The sequence below is a fragment of the Ammospiza nelsoni genome, chromosome 4 (genome assembly GCF_027579445.1).
Source record: "Ammospiza nelsoni isolate bAmmNel1 chromosome 4, bAmmNel1.pri, whole genome shotgun sequence".
NCBI lineage: Eukaryota > Metazoa > Chordata > Aves > Passeriformes > Passerellidae > Ammospiza > Ammospiza nelsoni.
In genome coordinates, this window is record NC_080636.1 from 5765704 (window position 1) to 5788074 (window position 22371).

Here is a 22371-nt window from a genome sequence, read left to right on the forward strand (position 1 = left end):
TGTGCCACCCCAACTGTTACTGTTTGCTGGGTACCCTGCACCTTTGCTGGGCACCCTCAGGCCTGCAGGAGCTCGTGAGCCGTGTTTGGGTTTGTGGTCCTGGGGCACAGCACGGTGCCTTAGTGCCACAGGAGTGTCCCTGTCATGCAGGCTGGGCTGCCCAGCTCTCTCCATGCCCTGTGTGGCCTGAGACTGGGCAGCCAGTGCTGGGGCTGGCTCTCAGCACTGATGAGGACCTGCTGGTCTGTATGGACTGATCTGGTATGGGATGTGGTGGGGCAGCCTCTATTTTTGTGCCTGGGGCCTGAGGGAAGCGCTGTCCTTGGCAATAAAGCGTTTGCTGGGCTCTCACCGTGGCTCGTTTCTTGGGGGAAGGTGTTGGGATGCCAGCACATCCCTGTCACACCCTCAAACACTCTCACACATCTCACACTGGCTGTTGCTGTGTCCCCTCAAACAAAGCAGCTCCCCACACATCCCAGCAGCTCCCAGCCTCCAGCTGCTGGCAGTGTGAGCTCAGAGCCCCAGCCCTACAGGGCTTTCCTGCAGGATGGGATCCCTGGGCTTGGGGGGATCTGGGGGCCACAGCCTGCCCAGGACAGGCAGGACGACCAAGGAAAGGGATCTGTTCCATCCACCCCACTGCAGCCTCTGGAAAAGGACACTCAGGGCTGAACCATTCCTGGCTGCTTCCCTCTCTAACGCAGTGTGAGGAGAGGGCCGGGTGGGGTCGGGACGGCCAAAACCCCGGGAGCGGGAGCTCGGCTGGCGGCTCCCCGCGGGCCGGGCAGCTCCGTGCCGGGGGGCCGGGGCCGGGCCTGGAGCCGAGCCCGGCCGGGGCGGGGGCTGGAGCCGGCCCCATGACGGGGCGGCGGGCCGGGCCCGTCCGGGCCGTGCCGGCGGCGGGGCCGGGGCCGCTCGGAGCGGGCCGGGGCGGCCCCGGACACGGCCACGGGCACAGCGCGGGGCGGGCCGGGGCGGAGCGCGGCGGCACCGACCGAAATTGCTCGGCACGGCAGGACACGATACAGCACTGCACGGCTCAGTTCGGTACGGCACTGCAGGACTTGGTACGACTCGGTTCGGCACGGTTCGGCTCGGCTCGGCACCCCGGAGGTACCGCGCGGGGCCCGGCTGTCCCGGGAGCGGCGGGGGCTGCGCCTTGAGGGGCCGGGGCGCCTTGAGGGTGTCCCGGGTGCGGGGCTGAGGGCGGCGATGCCGGTCCGTGCCGGGCGGGTTTTGGGGCTGTACCGCACCCCAAAGCGTGCGGGCTGCGGGCAGAACAGCGGGTTACACATGGAAATCCTGAGCGTCAGGGTTTCCATGAGGAGCGGACATGGAAGGAGAGGATGGATGGGAGGGATGTGGGGCGGGAGGCTGGAAGGGATGATTGGTCTCGGCTGGCTTTTCGCCCTCCCTGCCGCTCTCAGGAGCCCGCAGCTGAGCCGGTCCCGTCCCCAGCAGGTCCAGGGTGGCTGGTTCCCTGCTCCAGGGTATCTGGGACACCAACCCCACAGCCCCCGGGCCCCTGGCCGCCCCTCTGCCCCTGGGGATGGGCGATGTTTGCGCATTCCTCCGAGGGCTTTCCCTCCTGCCGGCAGCCGGTTCCTCCCCGGGCTGCCTCTCCCGAGCCGGGCAGCTCAGAGCAGGGCGGGCAGAGCTCTGCTGAGGACCCTGCTGTGTCCTGGGGGGCTGGGAGGGGGTACGAGCTGTGCTGGGACCGGTCCTGAAATAGGGGGTGACAGCAGGACATGGGGACATCAGGTAGCCCAAAGTGGCTGGACCTGGGATTGTCAGAGAAATGCAGCCCCAACCCCGCGCGCTGTTTTGTCTCTTTCTGCAGCAGGGTCCCTGTCCTTGCCTGGGATGGGGATACACAGTGGGTGGCAGGGGTGGGCAGAGAGGGGCAGTGAGCTCCCAGGCACAGGAGGTTGTAGTTTTGGGAGTGACACCAATCCTGCCAGGAAATCCAGATTCCTGGCAGATTATGGTGACCCTGGGCTGCTTCTGTGACCAGTTTGTGGCACCATGTGCCCTGTCAGACCCCGGAGCTCTGACCCATGCCAGGTCCCCTCCTGAGCAGGGTGGGGGTGTCAGGGCTCCCCTGCTTTGTGCACGTTTGCTCCGGGCTCTCCAGGGCTGTCGGGAAGCGGGAAAAGGGGAAAAGCGGGATTGCGAAAGGGCCGTGTGTGTGTGAGGGGCCCTGGGGACAACGGGAGGGATGGAGCCCTGAAGGCATGGGACTCACCAGACCTTCTCCTGACCCCATGCTCCCAGGGATGTCCCGGCATGGGACATCAACAGAGAGTGGCTGTGTGACCTCTTAACCTTCTCAAGGATGGATAAACAGAGCGAGCTTCCTCTCCCTTGTGCTGGCGGCTTTCCCAGTGCTGCTCTTCTCTGAGTCCTCCCAGTTGTCAGTGCCTGGGATGCTCCATGGCCCCCGTGGGTGTGTCCAAGGCTGCTGCTGCCGAGCACATCCCTCCATGGCCTGGCCTTTCCCTGCTGCTGTGGCTTGGGATGTCATCCCTGGGTGCAGGGATGCCCTGTGCTGATCAAACCCATGGACCTGCCTCACCAGGAGCTGCCCCTTCCTCAGTTCTGTTGGCTGTTCACTGGGGTTTTGGTGGGGCAGACTGATTGTCCTGCTGTGTGCCCAGTGAGTGCTGAAGGACACTCGTGATTTGGACAGTCCTGGAAGGGGCAGCCTCTGTGCAAGATGCAGGGCACTGATGGGGACAGTGCCTGGCTGTAAGTCGCTGTCAGGGTCACTCTGTCCTCTGATCCATCACCCACTGGCACAAGCAGCACCAGTGGGCTGGCATGGGAGCAGTTTGAGCAGTGTCACAGCTCCTGCTGCCATGTGGGGCTGTCCCCTGCCCTGAGAGGACCCTGGCTGGGTCCTCTCACCCATGCCAGCGTCAGCAGAGCAGGGCTGAGGCTGAGGACTGGAGGGAACCCCAGGATTTTTGACTCTGCAGCACTCTCAGACACCCCACCAGCTGTGCTGCAGGCTGGGATGTGGCTCAGGGCCTCGTGCACACCCGGCTGGGACATTCCTGAGGTTTCCTGGGCAGTGGCAAGGACCTGGGCTGCTTCCCAGCTCCCACGCCCAGCCAGCCCATCCTCCAGGGCCCTTTACCCTCACTGTGGAGTTCTGCTGAGCATCTGTGCCTGGGGCAGCACGTCCAGAGTGTCACAACCACATCCAGAGTGCCACAACCACATCCAGAGTGCCACAATCCCTGGTCCAAGAGGACACTGTCCCAGGCTGGAGCTGACAGCAGGATGGTTGGGATGCTGGGGTTGCCTGCCCATTCAGAGCAAAGCTAACGAGCAAAACGAGCAGCAGGGCAGCAGGAGAGGAGCAAATTCACAGCTTGTGCCTCAGAGGTGGAAAAAGTGCTGTGGACAATGAGAGCCCTGTTAGCCTGGCTGCCCAGGACATGGACACGGGCACGGAGCGTGTTCAGAGAGGGAGGGAGGTGCTGCAGGAACGCGCAGGGAGCCGTGCTGGGCTGCAGGGAGCTCACAGGGCAGGGCTGGGCTGGCCATGGAAAAGGATTTGGAGCCACAGAGCACAGCTGGAATGTCACTGGGAAACTCTGAGGTGAGTGGCTGAGCTGAGGAGCCAGGGTTGAGGAAGCACAGTGGGATGAGAGATGCTGGAGCAGGGATTACAGACCCTGAGGTCACACTGCTGAGGCTCAGAGGGGAATCAATGATTTGCTGCACAAAGCCCAAGCACTTTTCAGGTGCCACATTCTGGTCCTTTGTGTTTTGTTTCTCAATGCACAGATTTAAATTTTCCTTGTAGCCAAGGATATAGGCTGCACCATGCTGATTTACCAGGCTGTCCCTATTCCAGCTCTGATTCCCCCATTTCCGTGTCTGCAGTCTGCACCAGGAAGGTGCTTTTTTCCTCCTCCTGGCACAGTTTTGCTTTGAAAAGCATGTGATCCTCACCAGAAAGCCCCAGAGTGGTGACTTCCCCATGTAACCACATTTTAGTTCCAGCAGGTGACCAGTTTTAATCCACTTAGCAGAAGGTGCACTGGTTTTGTTGAGTACTAACTATTCATTAAAAGGTGGTGCAAGATGAATCGAATGCCTTCCAGTCTCAGGCTGTTATATCAACACAGTTACTCCAATTAACAGGACCTGTGATCTCATAAAAGGCCATTCCCACTTCCTGACACGGGCTGTTTCTGCCAGACCGTGGAGATTGGCATTAATTGTGTCCTTCAGGGTTGTACTGACCCCGTTGTGAAAGTGCCCAGTTCCACAGCAGAGCATCCTGCTCACTCAGGAGCGCTGGGGAAGCTCCAGTTCCTAAGGAAACACACCCCAAGGTGTGCTGTGGTTAGCACTGAAGGGCTCACATTGTGTGTCAGGACAGCTCTGAGGGTTTCCAGCCCTTCCTCTGGGCAGGGCAGTGTCCCCTCACTGACCCAGGGCTGGAATAAGAAGTTTTGTTCCTGCTGTGAGATGGCAAACTCATCCCTTCTCTGCTTCCCAGGCAGTGTGGAGATGAGGATGGACAATTCCCATTCCAAGCCCAGAAATTCCCTTTCCTGAGCCACTGGCAGGGCTGGGGTGGCCCTTTGCACCCTCCCTCCTTTCCTGCTGGCTGGGTAAAAGGTTCAGCAGAGCATTTCCCTGCTGTCTGCCCACAAACACACGTCCTGCTGAGCTCTGGCAGTGCCAGAGCAGGCAGTGAGGCACCAGGAGCCCAGAGCTGGCTCCCAGCTGCATGGACCATGTCCCCACCAGCTCTGTGGTGTCCCCTGTCCCCCAGATGTGACAGAGGAGAGAGCCAGACCCAACGCTGATGTGGTTACTCTAAGGGAGGTGATGTGTTTTATCACATTTATCACAGAATTACAGGGTTGGGAAAGACCTCCAGGGTCACCAAGTCCAACGTGTGACCAATGCCCCCCTTGTCAGCCAGAGCAGAGTGCCACATCCAGTCATTCCCACCACTGTGTCTGGAACTGGACCAGCAGTGCTGGTCCTTGTTACTCCTCACTCTTCCTGAGCATCTCTGCAGGCTCATCCCAAGGTTCTCACTGCTCCTGGTGGCACCTCCAATGTCACACGTGCCCAAAGGGGCAGCAGGCAGCAGGGCTGGGCCCTCTGGAGGCTTGTGTTGGTGTTTTGGGTGTGGCAGAGGGGCTGGCACTGGGCACCATCCTGGTCCGTCCCTGCCTTGGCCCAGGAGCCTGGAGTGTGGAGCAGGTCCTCATCTTCTGGAAAAGTGAACCAAGCAGGAATGGGGCTGATTCCTCTGTGAAAACCCTGCCCTGGAGGCTGGTGGGGAGGGGGAGCAGCTGTTCCAGCCCCCAGCTCTGTGTGGGTTTGAATTTGTTTCCCTTTCTCTGTGACACTGCAGCTAAATATGGGAATTTTAAATCACCCCAGGAAAGCCCAAACTTGTTTTTTTTAATGTTTTCGAATGGCAAGCACGGTCTGTGTGAGTGCAGCAGGCAGGATCTGTGCTCAGGGAGACTTGGAGACAGAAATATCCTTCTGGGGGGCTTCCCTGGGTGTGTTTTAGGGGAATGCTTTCCCATCATGGCAGGGACTGGCAGGGACGGTGGCACGGTCAGAGCTTGTCAACACCCCCTGTGCAGAAATGCTGCTTCTGAGCTACAGGATCAATGGGAATAGCACACTGGGAAGGGAGGGCAGCTCACAGAGAAGGGTTTTCACTATTGTTTGCCGTGGGACTGGTGCAGGAATACCACATCTCCCTCAGGTATTCGGGGAGCCACAAATATTGTCAGAGGAATGTGAATGCTCCGGCTGCCTCGCTCGTCATGGAAGGGAGGGCAGGAGCGTGGGCTGGAATCCCCTCAGCCAGCAGCCATTCCCTGCTCCTGCTGGATTGAGCTCCTGGCCTGTCCAGCCAGGCTTTCCCTGTGCCCTGAGCCTGTTCCAGCTCCCTCAGCTCTGGCAGCTCATCCCCTCCTTCCATTCACCTCTCCTGGGCACACCCCTGTGCCCATCTGCCCTCACTGCCCCTCGGATGTGACCAGACAGCACAGTGGGGGCTGTTGGCAGAGGGGGACAGGGCACAGGGCAGGTCCCTGACAACCCCAGGGGTGCAGGGGCTGTGTGTCAGGGGCACTCTGGCCAGGCACGTGTGTTGGGGAAGATGAAACAGGAAAGCCTTATAAACATGATTGCCTGGCAAAAGGTTTTGAGAACATAGAAACTATAAGGAGATTGAAATGAAAGCAAGCTTTGAGATCCCTCAGTTACTGAACAACTGGAAAACAATGGTGTGGCAGACTGAAGATAATCCCCTATTGATGGAACAACACCCTCTGCTTGCAGACAGGCCCAAGGGGCAGAGCAGACCCTACAGCTTGGCAGAAGGGGTCCAAAGAGGAGTTTCTAGGGTTTAAAATGTAACACAGTATGATAATGTAATGATTCTTATAAGCTGTATGTAAATGCTATAGGATTTGTATATTGTACTAAATTACTTAGAATATTCAACACAGAAGGAGATTTATTGTATTGTAATGGGAACCTCACTCTCTTACGCTTTCACTCTCTTACCCTTTTATGCTCTTACCCTTTTACTCTCTTACCTTTTTTACTCCCTTACTCTCTTACCCTCTCATCCTCTCTGCCCCTCTCTTCTCTCAGGCCTGCTCCAGCTGTGGCTGGCAGCTCCCAGCAGGGCCCTGCACCCAGGCCCTTTGCAATAAACCCCAAGTTCCTGACCTGGCTGCAGAGATCTCTCATCTCCATCTGTCCCAACCGTGCTACCCCCAACACTCCTACACACGTGGCTGTGCTGGTGGTGGGGCCAGCACAGAACTGGGCAGGGGGCTGGATGAGGAGGATGGATGGGGGGAATGGATGGAGGGGCTGGTGTTCCAGCTGTGAAAAACGCCAATCACTTGTTTATAAAATTTTAAAAGTTTAATAGTAATAAAATTGTTATAAAAATAGTAATACAATTAGAGTAATAATCATTTGGACAATTTGAATAAGGACAATATTAGACAACAAATACAAGAGTTACGGACGTCCAGGTACCTTTTTCTGGGCAGCACAAGCCCGAAAAAGGACCCATGTTAACAGAGGATTAACCCTTAAAATCAACAGCCTGTTGCATATTCATACACCTCATACATGATGCATAAATTCCACTCAAATACAGTATTCTGTCTGGTCAGTGTCAGCTTCTTCCTCTGAATCTTAACAGCGCCTTCGAGGTGGGAAGTTCATTTCTTCTGATAAGAGGGCAATAAATTCTTTTTCTCTGAAAGATTTAGGTGTCCTGTGGCTGCTATCTCGCTGCGAGTCCTCTCTTTAAAAAAAGTATCCTACATAGCATCGTTTCTATTTTAACAATTTTTATAACCTAAAACTATATTTAACACAGTACTTAAGAGAATTAACACAGCATAACTTTCTAACACAGCACATATAATATTCATTTCAATATTTGCAAAAAGCCAATCATAAAATACACGCATTTTTCACACAGCACATCCCTGACCCTGTCTGTCCCTGCAGGGCCACACAGCCATGGGAGGCTGCGGCACATGGGCATGGCCGGAGCTGCTGGTGCTGCTGGTGCTGCTGGGCAGTGCCTGGCTGTGGGTGGGCAGTGCCCAGCCCACCCCCCCGAGCCCCACACACCCCCCCGGGCCCCAGCTGAGGTTCCGCCTGGCCGGGTACCCCCGCAAGCACAACGAGGGCCGTGTGGAGGTCTTCTACAACGACGAGTGGGGCACCATCTGCGACGACGACTTCACGCTGGGCAACGCGCACGTGCTGTGCCGCCACCTCGGCTTCGTGGCTGCCACCGGCTGGGCACACAGCGCCAAGTACGGCAAAGGAGTCGGTAAGAGAGGGGTGGTGGGCGCAGAAACCCCTGGCACAGCTCTGGCATCTCTGCAAGGGGTAGGGTCTGCGTTTGCAGAGTGCCTGGCAGTGATTTTGTGCTCAGGTGTGCACGTGTGCTCAGGTGTGCACAGTAAGAGAGGGGTGGTGGGCACAGCATCGCCCTGGCATCTCTGCAAGGGGTAGGGTCTGTGTTTGCAGGGTGCCCAGCAGTGATTGTGTGCTCAGGTGTGCGCATGTGCTCAGGTGTGCACGTGTGGGAGCTTTCTGTGTGGCAGTGAAGCCCCTTGGGGAGGTGGAGGCTCCACATCTGCAGACCCCCACCCAGAAATATTGTAAGTTCAGGCAGCCCTGATGAGGGGAGAGATGATGCATCTGACTCCATGTTATCAGAAGGCTAATTTATTACTTTATTATACTGTATTAAATTAAAGAATACTATACTTAACTAAGGAACACAGAAAGGATATTTACTGAATGCTAAAAAGATAATAATGAAAACTCGTGACTCTTTCCAGAGTCCTGACACAGCTTGGCCCCAATTGGCCAATGAGTCAAAAGAATTCACAGCAGAATCCAATGAAACAATCACCTGTGGGTAAACAATCTCCAAACACATTCCACATGAGCACAACACAGGAGAAGCAAATAAGATAAGAATTGTTTTCCTTATCTCTGAGGCCTCTCTTGCTGTCTTTCAGCTTCCCAGGAGAAAAACCCTGGGTGAAGGAATCACATTCAGGGAATGTGAATGTCACACAGAATTTCACTCCTGGCATTTCACTGGCCTCAGCTTTGTGCTACAGCTGTTGCTGTAACCCGTGTGATCCCTGGCCATGCTCTAGGGCTCATTCCCTGCTCCCAGGGGATGCTTGGCCCCTCCTCACCCCCAGGCTGTGTCTGGCAGGGCGGATCTGGCTGGACAATGTGAACTGTGTAGGAAACGAGAAGAGCATCGGGGACTGCAAACACCGGGGCTGGGGGAACAGCGACTGCAGCCACGAGGAGGATGCAGGTGTGGTCTGCAAGGATGAACGCATCCCAGGCTTCAAGGACTCCAATGTCATCGAGGTGAGGGGGCTGCTGAGCTGGCCAGAGCAGCTGGTGACATCCAGGATGCCACAGAGCACCCTGGGCATGTGTGGGGCAGTGTGGGAACTCTCCCTGGGATGCCACAGAGCACCCTGGGTGTCTGTGGGGCCGTCTGGGATCTCTCCCTGGGATGGCACAGGGCACCCTGGGTGTGTGTGGGGCAGTGTGGGAACTCTCCCTGGGATGCCACAGAGTACCCTGGGTGTCTGTGGGGCAGTGTGGGATCTCTCCCTGGGATGCCACAGAGCACCCAGGGTGTGGGGCAGTCTGGGATCTGTCCCTGGGATGGCACAGGGCACCCTGGGTGTGTGTGGGGCAGTCTGGGAGCTGCAGGAAAGCAGCACTGGCTTTCCTGGCTGTGCTCCCCGGAGATGCACCTGGGGACCCAAAGGGACAATGAGCTCTCTGTATGAAGTTCCATCCTTGGCTGCCCAGGGCCATCAGATGTGGCCAGCAGGAGTGCAGGACTGGCTGTCCCTGTGCCCCATCTATGCTTGGGGACCCCTTTCCCTCATCCTTGGAGATTCCCTGGGAGTGGGCTGGCCGGAGGAGGGGCGATGGGATGGGAGGTGACCCGGGGCTGACCGCATCCCTGCAGACCGAGCAGAGCCACCTGGAGGAGGTGCGGCTGCGGCCGGTGGTGTCCGGGGGGCGGCGGCAGCTGCCGGTGACGGAGGGCATCGTGGAGGTGCGCTACAAGGACAGCTGGGCACAGATCTGCGACCAGGGCTGGGACAGCCACAACAGCCGCGTGGTCTGTGGCATGATGGGCTTCCCGGCAGAGAAAAAAGTCAACAGGAACTTCTACAGGTGAGTGAGTGAGGCCGGCAGGGAGCACACAGGGCTGGGGTGTCCAAGCAGGGATGGTGCCAGGGGCATGGGGTAATGCTGGGGGCACAGCACAGGCTGTGCTCTTGGGTGTTGTGGCTCCTAAAATCCCTCCCACCCTGCTGCTCACCAGTCCAAGCCCCAGCTGGACATCTGGGTACTTGCTAACCAAGCTGGGGGGCCGTGGGGTGGCCACCACACACCCTACAGCAAAGGGGAGTGCTTTTGCTCCCTGGCAGTGCTGTCCCCAGCCCAAGGGGAGGTTTGCAGCCATCAGGGGATGCTCCAGCCATACCGTGGGTTGACAAGGGGCAGGGACATGCCGTGCCTGGCACTGTGTGTGCCCTGAGCTGGTGATGCTCCACAGGAGGCTGAGGAGAGCAGCCAGGACCAAGGGCCCGAGGCTGGGCAGCAGGTAAGGGGCTAGGGCCCCATCTGCTGAGCCATGGCGGAGCTGGGCTGTCCAGCCCCACCAGTCTCTGCTGTCAGAATGGATCTGGGCACAAACAGATCCGGACGGAGCAGACTGAAGGCTTGGGTTGTTTGTGGGACAATCCCCACCCCAGAGCACCTGCCTGGGCGTGCTGGGGTCCCCCATTCCCCACAAGAGACAATCTTTCTCCAGGCTGGTCGTGCTCCAGGCACAGCAGCCCTGTCCTGCACACCAGGCTGGAGTCCTGGCACCCTGGGAGGGCAGCAGGAGGCCTCGGAGCAGAGCTGTCTCTCCTGGTGGATGGGGAGGAAGGGCTGTGGAAATGGGCTGCTTTCTGCAGAAAGCAGCACTGGGGATGCTGGAAAGGCTGTGCACCCTCCATTCCCTGCAGGATGGGCTGGTGTGGGCACCAGAGCCCGTGCTCAGCAGTGCTCATGGGCACAGTGTGGCAGCTCCTGCCCTGAGTGCCACATCTGCTTGGGGTCTGCCCACTCATCCTCTGCCTCCTCATCCTTGCTGCCTTTCTGCCAGGCCCAGGGGATGGTCTGGCTGCCTTTTCCCTCCATCCCTGAATCCTGCTGCTGGATCTGTTGGTGGATACAGTGAGCCAGAGCCCATCCTCTCTGGGCTGGGGCATGGCACCTCTTTCCTGAGCCCCAGTCCCACCACCTTCCCTGGTGCTGAATGTGCCCCACACTCACTGTGAGCTCTTTGCTGTGACACTCCCAGTTCTGTGTCCCCAGCAGTCATCCTTGCCAGCTCCTGCAGCTGGTGATGGGAATTCAGGGTCATCCCATGGGTTTCCTCAACTCCCACCTGAAGGTTTTGGTTGCTCCAATGTGCTGTTTCCTGGCTGGTTTGGTGCTGACTGCCCCTTCCCGGGCAGCTCTGGGGAAATGTTTTGTGTCTCCATGAGGCTGCAGTCCTGTCCCTCTGCCCTGGGCAGGAACTGGCCCCTGAGAGCCACACTCTTGTAGGGGCTGATCAGTTTGGGGCTGCACGGCCACAGTCATATGAAAGCACAAGGATAATCCAGGCTGGAAGGGACCTCTGGGAGTCCTGGTCCAACTCCCTGTGTAGAGCAGAGCCAGCTGTGGGTTAAGCCCAGGATTTCATCCAGCTGGCTTTTGAAACCTTCCAAGAATGGAAATTCTGCAGCCCTGCGGTCTCTGCTCCAGTATGGAACAGCCCTCATGGGCAAAAGGTTTTCCTTACCCTGAGCCTGAACCTTTTGTTGTCAGTCATGCCTCTTTCCTCTTCCTGCTGGAGGAGCCAGGATCCTCACAGCTCCCAGCTCAGGGACTGGAACAGTCCCACACCCCCATCTCCTCCCAGGGCTCTGTCTGGCTGCTTTCCCTGGGGCTCACACCACACACATGGCATCTTCTTGTCCTGGGAGCCCAGGTCCAGGTGCAGGATCCAGATGTGGTTTCCTGAGTGTGAGTGGGCACTGATGCCCTCTGGCTGTCTGAATCCCAGCCCTGTGCTGTGTCCTGTGCAGCTGACACCAGCCTGTGCTGGCCTGCAGGGACAGTGGCCAGGCTTGGCTCTGCCTGGTCCCTGGGGCTGGCAGTCCCCTGCCCTCCTTTGGGTCACTCTGCTCTTCACTCCTTGTGGGCTCTGGGGTTTTGGCTCTGCTCAGCACCTTCCTCCCTGAGGGAAACAAGCATTTGAGGATGTTGGGATTGCACCTTGTGTGTGCTGAGCAGCTTCCCCTCATGGCTCAGCCTGTGCCAGGGCTGCTTCCCTCACTGGCAGCAGTCCTTGCCAGCCTGCAGCAAGTCCCACCATGCCCCATGGCCCCAGGGCAAGCACCCTGGGGCTGCCTGTGCTGCTTGCTGGGTGTCCTGCACCTTGGGGACATGGCACAGTGGCGGCATGGTGTCTGGATGAGGACACAGACACAACCACTGATCAAATGTGGCTGCTGGTGTTTGATCTTTTGGTCTGTGACAAGGCAGAGCAGGATGTGGCTGCATCCAGCAGTTTCCTGGTGGTGTGCATGCAGGAAACTGCATCATTGCTGTGGAGTGTGGCTGTGTCACACTGCTGGCAGCAGATGATGCTGTTGCACCCCTGTGTGACACAAAGGGGATGCACACGAGTTTTCCTGGGTACCAAGGTGCCCAGTTCAGCCTCCAGTGAAGCCAGGACAGGCTGTGCTCCCTGTGTCACTGCTGAGGGCAGAGGTGACAGCCTGAGATCCCAGGCTTTGTGATGGTTGTTTTCTATTTTCCAGGCTGGCCTCCAAATCTCAGCCTAAACAAAAGCGCAGGGAGGACGTAGGGCCCAAGAAGAGGTAAATGGTTCCATGGAGAGCCAGAGGCAGGAGTGTCCCCACGTGTGTCCCTGTGCTGCTGGGGGTGTGGCACAGGCACCTGGCCAGGGATGGCTGCCTGGCAGGCACCGTGTGTCACCCTGGGGACACGGCAAGGGGCACAGCCAGCGCCTTCAGCTGCAGGCAGGGTGGCTGGTGACACCTCCACTGCCACTGGTCACTCTGGCCGTGCCTCAGGGCTCCTCTCCCCTCTCAGGCTCTTCACAGAGCGGCAGCAGCTCAACTACCGCCTGCACTCGGTGTCCTGCACGGGGACAGAGGTGCACCTGTCCATGTGCTCCTTCGAGTTCTACCGGGGCAACTCCTCAGCAGCCTGCGGATCCGGCATGCCCGCCGTGGTCAGCTGTGTGCCAGGGCCCCTCTTCAACACTGGCAGTGCCCACAAGAAGAAACAGCGCCAGCAGCAGCAGCAGCAGGGCCAGGTGAGCCCTGCAGGGATGGGGATGAGTTCTGTGGTGGCCCACAGCAGGACAGTGCCCCACTCTGGGCCAGGCTGTGTCCCCTGGGCTCTGCAGGTGTGCAGATTGCTGGGTGACTGTCAGGATCTCTAGCTTGTCAGAGTGACCCCGAGAAAAGTTAGAAAGTCTCTTTTCCCAGCCTGGCTCTTGAAGAAGGAGTCAGGGCTCTTCATTTCTCGGTCTCAAGGTTGTTTATTGTTTCTTATCTCTAAAATTCTTTCTCCTGTCCTGCCGAAGTCCACTCAGCAAGACAGTCCAAGGCATTCTGCCCCTGGGGCAGTATTATGTCTTTATACTAAAAACTACATATAATGTTTACAATTACTTCCCAATACCTATCACCTATGTTAGACAGTGAGCTTCTACTCTAAACCAATCTGTAAGTGCCAACATCACAGCAGAAGATGGAGGCCAAGAAGGAGAAAAGCTGGACATGCCCAGATCCCTCCATCTAAACCCCCAAAATCTACTTTTTCACCTTGTGATAAATTCACTATCATTCTACTTAATTTGTCATGGTTTGCAGATCTTCATCTAAGGTTGGTAACTTGCTCCATGGGTCATAATCAAACCCACAGGGGCATTTTGGGCTCTGTGCCAGGGTCTCTGAGCCCCCTGGCAGGGGTCTTGGCTGCTCAGGACAGACAGAGGGATGTGCTGGGTGCTGACAGGTGACCAGCTCCAGAGCAGGAGGTGGAGACGGTGTCCTGTCCCTGCACATCCCAGCGCTGTGTGTGCCACCCCACACTGTCCCAGCCCTGTCCCTGCTCCCACAGCCCCGGATCCGGCTGAAGGGCGGTGCCAGGGTGGGCGAGGGCCGCGTGGAGGTGCTCAGGAGCAGCGAGTGGGGCACCATCTGCGACGACCGCTGGAACCTGCAGTCGGCCAGCGTGGTGTGCCGCGAGCTGGGCTTCGGAAGCGCCAGGGAGGCCCTCACCGGGGCACGCATGGGACAAGGTGAGCCTGATGGGCAGAGTACAGGGGTTGATTTATTACAGCAGGGGGTTCTTGGGGGCTCTCCAGCCCCAGCTGCTGTAGGTGTCTGGATAGCAAAGTCTTGCTTGTCGGGATCTCTAGCTGGACAGAGTGACCACGAGAAAAGTTAGAAAGTCTCTTTGCCCAGCCCGGCACTTGAAGAAGGAGTCAGGGCTCTTCATTTCTCAGTCTCAAAGTTGTTTATTGTTTCTTATTTATAAAAAATTTTCTCCTGCCCTGCCGAGGTCAGCTCAGCAAGGCAGTTCCAGGCACTCTGCCTGCCTCCAGGGCAGTGTTATGTGTTTATACTAAAAACTACATATACAATGTTTAGAATTACTTCCCAATACCTATCACCTATGTTAGACAGTGAGCTTCTACTCTAAACCAATCTGTAAGTGCCAACATCTCAGCAGAAGATGGAGACCAAGAAGAAGAAGGAGAAAGGCTGGACACACCCAGTTCCCTCCATCTTGCCTCCTGAACCTCCATACCAAAAACCCTAAAATCTACTTTTCCACCCCATGATAACTTCACTAATATTCTACCTAAACTGTTGTGGCTTGCTTGGATCTTCATACAAGGTTGGTAATTTGCTCCACGGGTCATAATCAAAACCACAGGTGTTTTGGGCTCTGTGCCAGGGTCCCTGAGACCCCTGGCAGGGGTCTTGGCTGCTCAGGACAGCCAGAGGGATGTCCTGGGTCCTGACACTTGCTAAGCTCCACTATTGGAATAATTACCAATATAGCCGAAACAGGACGTGCCTGAGCTTGTCTGGCCCTTGCTGCTTGACCAAAAGGCAGCAAGTGTGGTGATTTCACCTCAGAGACACCTTTGGCTATCTGGATGTTGTAGTGGGTGCTTGGAGGCAAGTCCAGACATGCAGGAGCTCAGGTTTCCCTCTGTAGAGAAGCTTTAGGTGATGGTGAAGGAAAGGAGTCGGTTCTGATGGAGGGTTTGGATCCAGAGCGTTATTCCTGGCCCACAGGCCTCTGAATCCAGCAACAGCTCCAGCAGAGCTCCCTGAACCACGTAGTTGCTGTTCCTTTTAACCCCGGGGAGAAGGGGAGGGAAGGGGTAGGGAGCCACCAACCAGGTAAGGGGGGTATTCTTAAGGGACAAAGGACACCTGGATGGCCCAATGTCCTCCAGGGATGGAGGGCATCTTTTGAATTCTGCCAATTACTCAATGCCCTTCTGGAATGCCAGGATTGACAGACAGTGCTTGTGTTATTTCGTGACATGCATACACTTGTTTTTAAGGTAAAAAAGGGAAGTTTATTTTCTGACTCTAATATTTACAGATTTCTAAAAGTGACAGTGGATTGGAGAGTGAAAGTGCCACCTCTCCAATGACAGTGGACAAACTAACAGTTTATTAAATTTCTTTTCTTCTATAAAAGAATGCAAAACAATAAGTTATTTACAGAAAGTGTGTGAGAAGGTTTGTTACCATCAGAAGGCTTAGAAAATTTTAAAAAATCAAGGTAACACGGAGGAACAATGAATCTGACTCCGTGTTCTCAGAAGGCTAATTTATTATTTTAAAATACCACATTAAAGAATACTAAACTAAACTATACTAAAGAATACAGAAAGGATACTTACATAAAGCTAAAAAGATAATAATGAAAACTTGTGACTCTCTCCAGAGTCCCCACAGAGCTTGGCCCTGATTGGCCAATAAGTCAAAACACACACCAGAAATCCAATGAAACAATCACCTGTGGTAAACACATTCCACATGTGAACACAACACAGGAGAAGCAAATCAGATAATTATTGTTTTCCTTTTTTCTCTGAGGCTTCTCAGCTTCCCAGGAGAAAAATCCTGGGTGAATGGATTTTTCAGAAAATGTGAATGTGACACAGTTCCACAGAGGTGTCTTTATTATGCATAGGGTGACAGTGACAGCTCTTCTGCTGAACAGTGCAGAAATGGGGGTTTCTATAGGGTGTAGGGTTTTGGGAAACAGTCCAATAGTAAGAGTTGAGGTGAAAGTGACCTGTTGTCTTACAGAGAGATAACAAGGATCTGAAGGTCAAAGAGGGGCTTCTTTTGGTCCAGTCATCATGACTAGGCATTTCTTATCTTAGGCAACTGACTGCCAGGGAGGCCTTGCAGGCCCTGTGGCTGCTACAGCACCAGGCATCTCCTCCTGGAGCTGAGGATGAGGCATTTATCCAGGCTTTGCTTGGCTGGGGTGTCCTGTGAGCACTGGGATGCAGATGGAGCATCCCAATGGGACCACAGCCACTCAACCACACTGCCTCAAGCTGGAGTGTCCAACCCCCTCAGACATGCCAAAAAGAGAGGGCAGTGTTGGCTACATGGGTGGCCCTGTATTGGAAATCAAAGGGGAGAGAGAATGAGGCATCTGACTCCATGGATATCAGAAGGCTAATGAATTACTTTATTATACTATATTATATACATTTCATCTAAACTGAATCTGCCAAGCACTTACTCTGCACACACCTGCTCACACTGCACAGAATCTCGTGACTGTCACCCAACAGTCCCAACACACACACACACACGCACACACACACACAGCTGGCCCTGATAGGCCAAGGAAACAAAACATCATCACTTTGGGTAAACAATCTCCATATTGCCTTCTACTTTGTCACAACACAAGCACAGCAAGTGCTAAGAATTGTGTTTTCCCTTTCTCTGAGGTTCAGAGAATGTGAATCTCAGAAATCCTTGGGAAGAATTGTGCCTTGCTTTTCTCTGGGAAGAGAAATGTGCCAACAGCCCTGAGCATCTCTGTGTGACGGGGTCCTGATTTCTGCTGTCGTCCTGCAGGGACAGGCCCCATCCACCTGAACGAGGTGCAGTGCCGGGGCACCGAGAAGTCCCTGTGGAACTGTCCCTTCAGGAACATCACCCAGGAGGACTGCAAGCACACAGAGGACGCTGCTGTTCGCTGCAACATCCCCTACATGGGCTACGAGAACCTGGTGCGCACCACGGGGGGCTGCTGGCTCCGGGGGGCTCCCAGCAGTGGGGTCTCAGAGTGGGGGGCTGGGAAAGGCCCACAGACCCATGGGAACCCCATCTCTCCTCCTCTGCACCCCACACTTTTCACCCTGTCCTGGGAGATCAGGGGTTTTGTGGGTGGGAATCTCTGTGGGGAAGAGGGTGGAGGGGAGGCTCTGGGTGCTCTGTGGGTGCTGCTCCCTGCTGCTTTTCCTGCTGCCAGCCTGTGCCCACTCCCCAGCAGAAACACCAGAAAAAAAATCACTATGGGATAACCGAGAGAGATTTTTTTTTTTTACCTGTGATGAAACAAGCAAATGAAGCCACTTGTTCCTGTTTGCCCTGGCCCATTGTTTCATCCACTTTGAGCTTTTTTTAATGATCTTTAATTCTCTCACACATGTCATTTCTGAAATGGTGCCATTTCAAAATGAACTGTTTTCCCTGAGCTGGTGAGACAATTCCCAAACTCACAAGCTATTTGTTGTCCCCAAATCCACCAAGCTGGCAACTAAAGCTGTGCTTGGCTCTGCTCAGTCCCCTGAGTGCAGGCACTGCAGCACAGCCTGGGACAGGGGCTGGGGACAGCCCTGCATGCAGGGGGAGCATCGCCTGTGACGGTGATGATGCTGCCACCGCCTTTCTCCGCAGATTCGGCTGAGCGGGGGCCGGAGCCGCTTCGAGGGGCGGGTCGAGGTGGCGGTGGGGGCTGGCGACGGGGACCAGCCCCGCTGGGGTCTGGTGTGCGGAGAAGGCTGGGGCACTCTCGAGGCGATGGTGGCCTGTCGCCAGCTGGGGCTGGGATTCGCTAACCACGGCTTACAAGTAGGTGCCAGCACCAGCTTGGCCAGGGCAGCAGCAGCCACCACCACTGCTCACGGGGCTGGGGACAGGGATGGACAGGGATGGAGGGGACACAGGAGGTGGCACAGCGTGGGATGCCCGCTCATGGCCCCAGGGTTTCCCCGCAGATCCGCCTGGCCGGCGGGAGGACAGAGTTTGAGGGCCGCGTGGAGGTGAAGCGAGGCAGTAAGTGGGGCACGGTCTGCAGCGATGGCTGGACCACCAAGGAGGCCATGGTGGCCTGTCGTCAGCTCGGCCTGGGCTACTCCCTGCATGCTGTGACGGTAGGTGCCAGAGAGGAGGGCCCTGGTGACGCCCTGGTGAGGCCAGCACTTCCCAAATGACCATGGGGCTGCATGGGGACAGATGGGGACAGAGGGACACGGACCCCTGTGGGCAGCTGTGGTGGGGGGCTTGGCTGCAGCCTGGGTATAAGTGATCCTGGGCAATCCAGCCACCAGCCCTGGCACCCACCCTTCCTCACCCCCTCGCCAGGAGACGTGGTACTGGGACGCCAGCAACGTGACAGAGATGGTCATGAGCGGGGTGAAGTGCGCCGGCCACGAGATGTCCCTGAGCCACTGCCAGCACCACGGCGCCAGCCTGAGCTGCAGGAACACGGGCACGCGCTTCGCTGCGGGCGTCATCTGCTCCGAGAGTGAGCTGAGGGAATGGGGGCTGCAGGGGGCCTGTCTGTGTGTGGACATTCTGCAGAGAGGGGCTGTGGGCAGTGGGGTCTGCAGGTATGGATTCTGACCTGTGGGGTCTGCAGGCAGTGGGGTCTGTGGGTGGTGGGGTTTGTGAGCAGTGGGATCTACAGGTATGGATTCTGAACACTGGGGTCTGTGGGCAGTGGGGTCTGTGGGTAATGGGCTTTGTGGACAGTGGGGTCTGCAGATATGGATTCTGAACACTGGGGTCTGCAGGCAGTGGGATCTGCAGGTATGGACTCTGAACACTGGGGTCTGCAGTCAGTGGGGTCTGACCACTGGGGTCTGTGGGTGGTGGGGTCTGCGGGCATGGACTCTGAGCAGTGGGGTCTGCGGGCAGTGGGGTCTGCAGGCAGTAGGGTCTGCAGGCATGGACTCCGAGCACTGGACTCTGTGGGCAGTGGGCTCTGTAGACACCAGTGTTGCGGGGCCAGGAGCTGTGCTCAGTGGGGTTTGCAGCTGGAGGTCAGGGGTCAGCCAATGCCCAGCCAATGCAGAGGGCACATTTGCCCCCTGGCTGGCTCAGCCCTGGGCACTGCCCCATCCCTGCCGGGAGCAGGGCCCGTCCCTGAGCAGCCGCCTGTCCCCAGCCGCCTCGGACCTGCTGCTGCACGCGCCGCTGGTGCAGGAGACGGCGTACATCGAGGACAGGCCGCTGCACATGCTGTACTGTGCTGCTGAGGAGAACTGCCTGGCCAGCTCGGCCCGCCTGGCCAACTGGCCCTATGGCCACCGCCGCCTGCTCCGCTTCTCCTCGCAGATCCACAACCGCGGCCGCGCCGACTTCCGCCCCAAGGCCGGCCGCCACTCCTGGGTCTGGCACGAGTGCCACCGGTGTGTGTGAGGCATGGCAGGGAGGGGACAGACAGGGCTAGGGGTCAGGGAGGGGAGAGGGTGCTGCTGCTGCAATGGGCTGCGTGAGGAGGGTGCTGGGCAGGGGTGACGCTGAAGGAAAGGGACACTGTGCAAGTATGACACTGAGAGGGGGTGATGATGGATGAGGTTGACACCGGGTTGTTGTAATTTTATTTCAAACGTCCCATACCTTCTTGGTGATTTCTCATGGGCAGCTCCTCACAGCACTGACTCCTTCTTCCTCACAGCACAACCAACAAACTCCATCTCTCTCCTCACCCAGTTAACCCACTCTTTTGTAGCACTCATCTTCTTATTGGACACAGCTGTGGCCTATTAAGGGCAGGCCTATTCCTAATCTTTGGTGATTAGTACAGCTGCAACTCCCCAGGTGTGAGATTACCTTCTGCACTATTCTCTTACATTCTATCCCTCCACACTGGGTGAAGGTGACACTGCATAGCCCAAATGTGGTGCTCAGCATCCAGTTTTGTCTGGTTTGGCTTAGGGGCTGTTCATGGATGAGCAGTGTTGGGGCTGGGGTCTCCAGAGGGCAGGGACAGGAATGCAGGCTGTGCCCTGCAGCTGAGCCCTCTGCTTGTGTGGGCCAGCTGGCTGGGGACAGCTGTGTCCCCTTCCAGGGCAGGACAGAGCTTTGCCCATCCTCACAGTGCTGCCACCTCAGAGCAGGGGCTGTGGGGACATTGCTGGCAGCAGGGGGCTGATGCAGGGCAGGGCAGTCTGCAGCAGGTGCTGGCTCACTCCCACAGGCACTACCACAGCATGGACATCTTCACCCACTACGACATCCTGACCCCCAACGGCACCAAGGTGGCCGAGGGACACAAGGCCAGCTTCTGCCTGGAGGACACCGAGTGCGAGGAAGGTGGGTGACATGGGGCCCTGCAGCACCGTCCCTGCCTGTGTCCCCATGGTGGGGCCAGGCTTGGGGGTCTCAGCAGGGACCAGCTGTGTCTCCTCCTGCCTGCAGATGTGGCCAAGAGGTACGAGTGTGCCAACTTTGGGGAGCAGGGCATCACTGTGGGCTGCTGGGACCTGTACCGGCACGACATCGACTGCCAGTGGATCGACATCACTGACGTCAAGCCAGGCAACTACATCCTGCAGGTGCTGCACCTGACCCTCCCCAGCCCCTCCTGCCCCCCTCCCTGCATCTCAGCCTTTCACATGCTCCAGCCACCCATCCCTTTCTCCCACTGGAGCTCAGTGTGTGTGCTGGCACTGCCTGTCCTTGTGCCCTCAGACTCAGACATGCTGCCACATGGGTTTTCTGACTCTGAGCATCACTGCTTATGGGCACATGGTGCACAGGGACAGGGCCACCCCACCACATCAGCAGCCACTGGCTCTTTTGAGCTCTCCAGCACACCCACCACAGCTGGGGAGACACATCCTGTGGGGCTGGGGCAGGGCTCTCACTGTCGGTGCCCCACAGGTCGTGATCAACCCCAACTTCGAGGTGGCAGAAAGTGACTTCACCAACAATGCCATGAAATGCAACTGCAAGTACGATGGGCACCGCATCTGGGTGCACAGCTGCCACATTGGTAATGGCCTGGGGCATGGCACGGGGGTGAGGGTGGAGGGCAGTGACAGGGCTGCAGGAAGCCATGAGGATGAGGATGGTGCTGCTGGGAGCACCTACAGTGGAAGGTGCTGGCTGGGGGATGCACTGCACCACAGCTGACAGCCCTTGCCCTCTGCCCGCAGGAGATGCGCTCAGTGAGGAGGCCAACAAGCGGTTTGAGCAGTACCCAGGTCAGCTCAACAACCAGATTTCATAGAGCCCCGGCCCTGGGGAGACAGGCATCTCCCTCCCTCACCCCATACTGCTGGGAGGAAGCTGCTGGAAGACCGGCAGGGAGGCCTGATGCCCAGTGCTGCTGCCACTGTGTCCTGCCGGGGACTGCCCAGGACTCGCCACCGGCTGCCCTTGCCCACCTTGGTGGGGCTGGTGCTGGAGGCATCAACACCTGCACCTCCCAGCCTGGGGCTGCCACCCCAACCACTGGCCAGAAGAGCATGCCCACATCCCCTGGGCTACGGCACATGGGTACAATCCGGGAGGTCCTGCATCCCTCCCAAACCAGCTGTACCCCACCTCCCTTCAGCCCTGGTTCCTCCAGCTCACCCCCTCAGCTGGCCTCAGAGCCCACCACCCACACAGAGCCCCAGGAGCCCCTGGTCCCCCCGGGGATGGTGTAGGTGTCTCTGCCCACAGTGCTGCCCAGGGGTGGCTCCTACCCCATCTCTCAGTTGTAATTTTATTTCCTCTATAAAGTTGTAAGTTCTATTTCCCAATGGTTGCTGGCACGTCTCTGGGCTGGGATGAGGAGCAGGTGGCACAGTTCATTCTGCAGGGCTGGTCACCCTGGCGCAGTGTGGGAGCGTCCCCTGGTCCCTGTATCCACACAGGGTATGCCTCATCCACACAGCCCTGGCCCCACAGCAGCCCCCAGCCCCCTCCTCAGCCAGGGCTGGTCCTCTGGGGGAAGCCCAGGTGGGTGAAAGGAGCAGCAGCCCCACAGCACCGTGTGGGAAGGAACTGAGGAGCAGGGATGTGGGGAAGAGCTGGTTCCACCTCACCAGACCCATGGTGAATGTTACCGAGCAGAAATCCCATCCTGGGGCTGTGACCCTTGGGGATTGGGGTCCACAGGGAATCCCTGGGGCTGTGACCCCTGAGGACTGGGGTCCACAGGAAATCCCTGGGGCTGTGACCCCTGAGGATTGGGGTCCACAGGGAATCCCTGGGGCTGTTACCCTTGGGGATTGAGGTCCACAGGACCGTGAGCCACAAGAACGAGGTCCCACAGCAGAGCGGGGCTGCCTCAGCTCGTGTGGGAGCACAGCCCGCCGGGCCTTTGGAGACACTGGGATGTGACACGTGGGCCCAGGGAGGTCCAGCCCAGCTCTCCCTCCTCAGCTGGCTGCTCTGACCCCACCGGCCCTGCCCCACTGCC

At 57.4% G+C, this 22371-nt stretch overlaps 1 protein-coding gene across 3 annotated transcripts; it reads left to right on the plus strand.

The window, feature by feature from the left end:
• Positions 1–1004: 1004 nt before the first annotated feature.
• Positions 1005–21709, plus strand: LOXL3 (lysyl oxidase like 3). 3 transcript variants are annotated; one of them, XM_059470449.1, is made up of 15 exons: positions 1005–1070; positions 7537–7867; positions 8774–8937; positions 9557–9768; positions 12754–12979; positions 13792–13972; positions 16806–16960; positions 17631–17804; positions 17951–18106; positions 18318–18480; positions 19123–19366; positions 20158–20273; positions 20379–20515; positions 20844–20955; positions 21119–21709. In XM_059470449.1, the coding sequence occupies exons 2-15, from the start codon at positions 7549–7551 to the stop codon at positions 21190–21192; spliced, it is 2433 nt and encodes an 810-aa protein (XP_059326432.1). In that variant the 5' UTR covers positions 1005–1070; positions 7537–7548; the 3' UTR covers positions 21193–21709. The 3 variants fall into 3 exon arrangements, with proteins under 3 accessions (XP_059326432.1, XP_059326430.1, XP_059326431.1); XM_059470447.1 differs by lacking the exon at positions 17631–17804; XM_059470448.1 differs by lacking the exons at positions 1005–1070; positions 7537–7867; positions 8774–8937; ... (2 more) ...; positions 13792–13972; positions 17631–17804 and having other exon boundaries at positions 16453–16960.
• Positions 21710–22371: the final 662 nt, after the last annotated feature.

Excerpts from the sequence above, each read along its gene's own strand:
- LOXL3 (XM_059470449.1), top strand. The coding sequence starts at position 7,549 with ATGGGAGGCTGCGGCACATGGGCATGGCCGGAGCTGCTGGTGCTGCTG. Across the intron at positions 8,938-9,556 it reads AGGACTCCAATGTCATCGAG|ACCGAGCAGAGCCACCTGGA; the intron begins GTGAGGGGGCTG and ends GCATCCCTGCAG. Across the intron at positions 17,805-17,950 it reads TCGCTAACCACGGCTTACAA|ATCCGCCTGGCCGGCGGGAG; the intron begins GTAGGTGCCAGC and ends GTTTCCCCGCAG.